We start from the raw sequence: 3812 nt of genomic DNA, 5'->3' as shown, positions 1-3812 counted from the left end.
CGATCCGCCATCTTGTTTGTTCTCTCCCCCACACACTCTTAAACTAAACTCTGATAGATATTTTCTATGTGAATTTTTTCCCTCCTATTTTCTTTTAATTTTGTTACTTTTCTGGATTAGTGAACTTCCTGACTCATATGAATGAGGAAGATGAAAGTGGCAAAGAGGAGATTTCAGAAGCTGAATTTTCTGCAACAGAAAATTACTTTAGTCAGAAAGCCAGCGTGTTTCCATCTGCCTCAGCTGTCAACCTGTCCACTGACCGGAATCCTACTTCCACTGGTATGGATCTGCCCGATTTCCTTTTATACTCTTTGACATATGTCATCACTGAAGAATATGTTTGCTAATATAGTTATGCAGAACATATGAAACTTTGTAAGATTTATTAATTTCAGGGGGAAGGATTTAGCAAATCTTTGTCATCTTGAAATCTTCATAACATGCACTGCAACCATGTTCCATATCTCTGTGATATATGACATGTCAGCAAAATAACTGGAAATACTAAGATTTGATTTTTATTAAAACAGAAATTCAAACTCTACTAATTATGGAAATTCAACACATTTTTGTTTAATTTGAAAACAAAAGAACATCATTTACTGAGCATTCACTTTCTGCCAGGCTTTGTGTTTTTTACATCCATCCCCCCGTGCTTAGGCCTGGCTACATTATTGTATCATAGGTGAGGATACTAAAGCTTACAAAGATTTAGTGCCATTTTTAGTTCTATTTTATTTGAAGCTGGCAGTTGAAAATATCCTTTAATCATGTGAATTATAGGGTATAATAGTTAAAACATTGAACCACAAATAATAACTTACTGGTTTGGTTTGTTTTTTTGCCCTCAAATAGTGATGATCAATAATGTTAATGTTATTCAGTGTTTAAATTATGTTTTGTTATTATTCCTGAAGTAGTAGTATTGTTGTTAAGTGCTCTCTAGTCGATTCTGACTCATAGCCACCCTGTATAGGGTTTCTGAGCAGCAGCTTTTGGGTTTGAACCACTGTAGCTCAAACCAACATGCGGTCGAGTGCTTATCCTACAGCACCACACCAGGATTCTTAAAATATTATAAACAGTTAAAAAATTTAAAAAGCTATTTTAATTGGCATTTGTTGTTATTAAGTGCTATGTAGTGAGTTCTGACTCATGGTGACCCTGTACAGGGACTCCATGACTGTAAATCTTTGTGGGAGCAGAAAGCCTCATCTTTTTTCTTATGGAGCAGCTGGTGGGCTTGAACCACCAATCTTGTGGTTCCCAGTTCAGTGCTTATCATACAGAGCCACCACACTCCCCCTTAATTGACATTGCAGCTATTTAAGCTACAATGTCATAAAAGAATACATAAAAGAAAAGCTACTAAACATTAAAAAAAAAAAAGAAAGAAAAGAAAAGCTACTAAGAAGCTGAGTTTAAATCTTGTAATTTTTTTTTACCTCTAAGTTCTTCCTGAAGGCCTGGTGTGGAGTTTAGCATAAGCACTCAACCACAAGGGCAGTTTGAACTGCAAGGTAAGTGGTTCAAACCCACCAGCTGCTCCTCAGAAACCCTGTGCAGGGTCACTATAAGTTGGAACTGACTTGATGGCACTTAACAACAAGTTTTTCCTAGATTCCATTTGTATTTTAGTTATCAATATATGGGAATAGCAACTTCCATTTCACAGAGCTGTTGTATACATATATGTGTCTAGATTTGAATCTACGTAATTATTTTAGGTTCTTGGTCACTGGTATCTTTCTCTTCCCTCCCAAGCTGGAGAATTAGCAAGAGGTTAATAGGATTTATGGACCAAGTTGTAGAAAGTTCTTATTGCGTGTGAGAGGTTGTTGTTGTTGTTGTTAAATGCCGTCGAGTCGGTTCCGACCCATAGCAACCCTGTACATGGTTTGTGAGAGGTTAGATAGTTTTATTTTTGGAAATCACAGCATTTTGAGTAGAGAAATAAAATAAGACTTTTAGGAAGACTAGTCTGGAAGTAGGAAACCCTGGTGGCACAACTGTTAAGCACTTGGATGCTAACCAAAAGGTCAGCAGTTCAAACTCACTAGCTGTTTTACTGAAAGCAAGACCTATCCATCTGCTCCCATAAAGATTACACCTAGGAAACCATACAGGGTCATGTTTCCTATAGGAAACCCTTTAGGTCAGAATCAACTCAACCACATAAAACAACAGCAACAACAGACTGGAAATACACAGCAGTGAGTAAGTTATTAAATTCTTCTCACCCATGAAATAATGAGCGCCTTGGCAGTGTTGTGGAAAAGAGGCACATTCTGAATAAGTCACCGACAGTGCTCAGAGACTAAGTGGATAAAAAGGGAGGAAAACAGTGCTGTTAAGTGTTGTCAGAGCATACAACTAAGTCTAGTGTCAAACTTGAAAGCACTTTGAGTCCAAATGTACCAGTTAAGTTTATGCAAGGTCATGTGATTGACCATATCCAGCAGAGTTTTAGGCATGGAAGTGGAGCTTGGATGAGAGGGTTGGACTTGAAAACACATGTAAAAGCCTCTTATTCAGTTATATAGTTAATACTAAGAGATTTCCATTGGTTTGCTGTGAGAATAAACAAAACCCACAGCTGTTGAATGGATTTCAACTCATAATGGCCCTATAGCACAGTAGAACTGCTCCATAGGGTTTCCAAGGCTGTGAATCTTTACAGGAGCAAATTGCCTCATCTTTTTTTGGTGGAGCAGCAGGTGACTTCAAACCCACTTTGCCATCAGAAGGGAAAAAGGCCAAGGAGCAATCTTGTCAAATGTCACCTATTAAATAGCAGGGTAACCTTTCTTAGTGAGCAAAACAGGTGAGAAGAGATTAGCAAGAAGTGAGTAGCTAATGGTTCCATGCACCAACAGGAAGTCAAGAATGAAGACTGAGTTGTAGGGGCTGTGGGTACTTCCAGTGTAAATATCAAGAGTAGTAAGGCAGGTGGGTGACAGGCAGAACCAAAAAACTAAAACTGTTTCCATTTCTACTTATATAATTTCTGAATCAGGTTAATAATTGAAAAAAATCTGCCCTGCAATTTATATTAATAATGTTTCTATTTTTTTAAAGGTATGAATAACAGTGATGAGTATTTTGAGAGGTAAATATCATAAGGATTTTAATTCACAAATTTACTTAAATAATGTGTTGGAGAAATTTTGTTGTTTTTATGTTTCTGGAGTCAGAAAACCAAAAGGAAGAACGTGCTCAGCATTTCTCAAGCTGGGGGAACTGAGGAAAAAATTTAAGCCTTGAATTTCGTTATTGAAGGATTATTTGCGCAAATTGTTGAATGATGCAGAAAGCATCAAAAGAAAATGGAAGGAATACACAGAGTCACTGTACCAAAAGGAAATGGTTGATGTTCCACTATTTCAAGAGGTAGTATATGATCAAGAGCCAATGATACTGAAGAAAGTCCAAGGTATGTTGAAGGAATTGGAAAAGAACAGGCACCAGGAAGTGATGGAATAAAAATTGAATTGTTTCAAGAAAGTGAGGCAGCACAGGAGGCACTCACTCATCTCTGCCAAGAAATTTGGAAGACAACTATCTGGCCGACTGATTGGAACAGATCCGTATTTGTGCCCATTCCAAAGAGAGGTGACCCAGTGGAATGTGGAAATCACAGACAATATCGGATATCTAATGCAAGTAGAGTTTTACTAAAGGTAATACAGAAACAGCTGCAAGCATACATTGACAGAGAACTTCCAGAGGGTCAAGCTGAATTCAGCTTGAATGAGGAATATCATTGCTGATGTCCGATGGATCTTGGCTGAAAGCAGAGAATATCAGAA

At 37.6% G+C, this 3812-nt stretch overlaps 1 protein-coding gene across 1 annotated transcript in view; it reads left to right on the top strand.

Moving 5' to 3' along the window:
• LOC102811747 (chromosome unknown open reading frame, human C5orf42) overlaps window positions 1-3812 on the top strand; it is a 190709-nt gene that overhangs the window by 161800 nt on the left and 25097 nt on the right. The window contains 2 exon segments of the mRNA XM_006876934.1: window positions 121-282; window positions 3082-3112. Of these exon segments, the coding sequence (XP_006876996.1) occupies window positions 121-282; window positions 3082-3112 (193 nt within the window).

This window comes from Chrysochloris asiatica, unplaced genomic scaffold, assembly GCF_000296735.1.
Source record: "Chrysochloris asiatica unplaced genomic scaffold, ChrAsi1.0 scaffold00430, whole genome shotgun sequence".
Lineage (NCBI taxonomy): Eukaryota > Metazoa > Chordata > Mammalia > Afrosoricida > Chrysochloridae > Chrysochloris > Chrysochloris asiatica.
The sequence above is the reverse complement of the archived record's forward strand: the minus strand, read 5'-3'. Positions and strand labels throughout refer to the sequence as shown.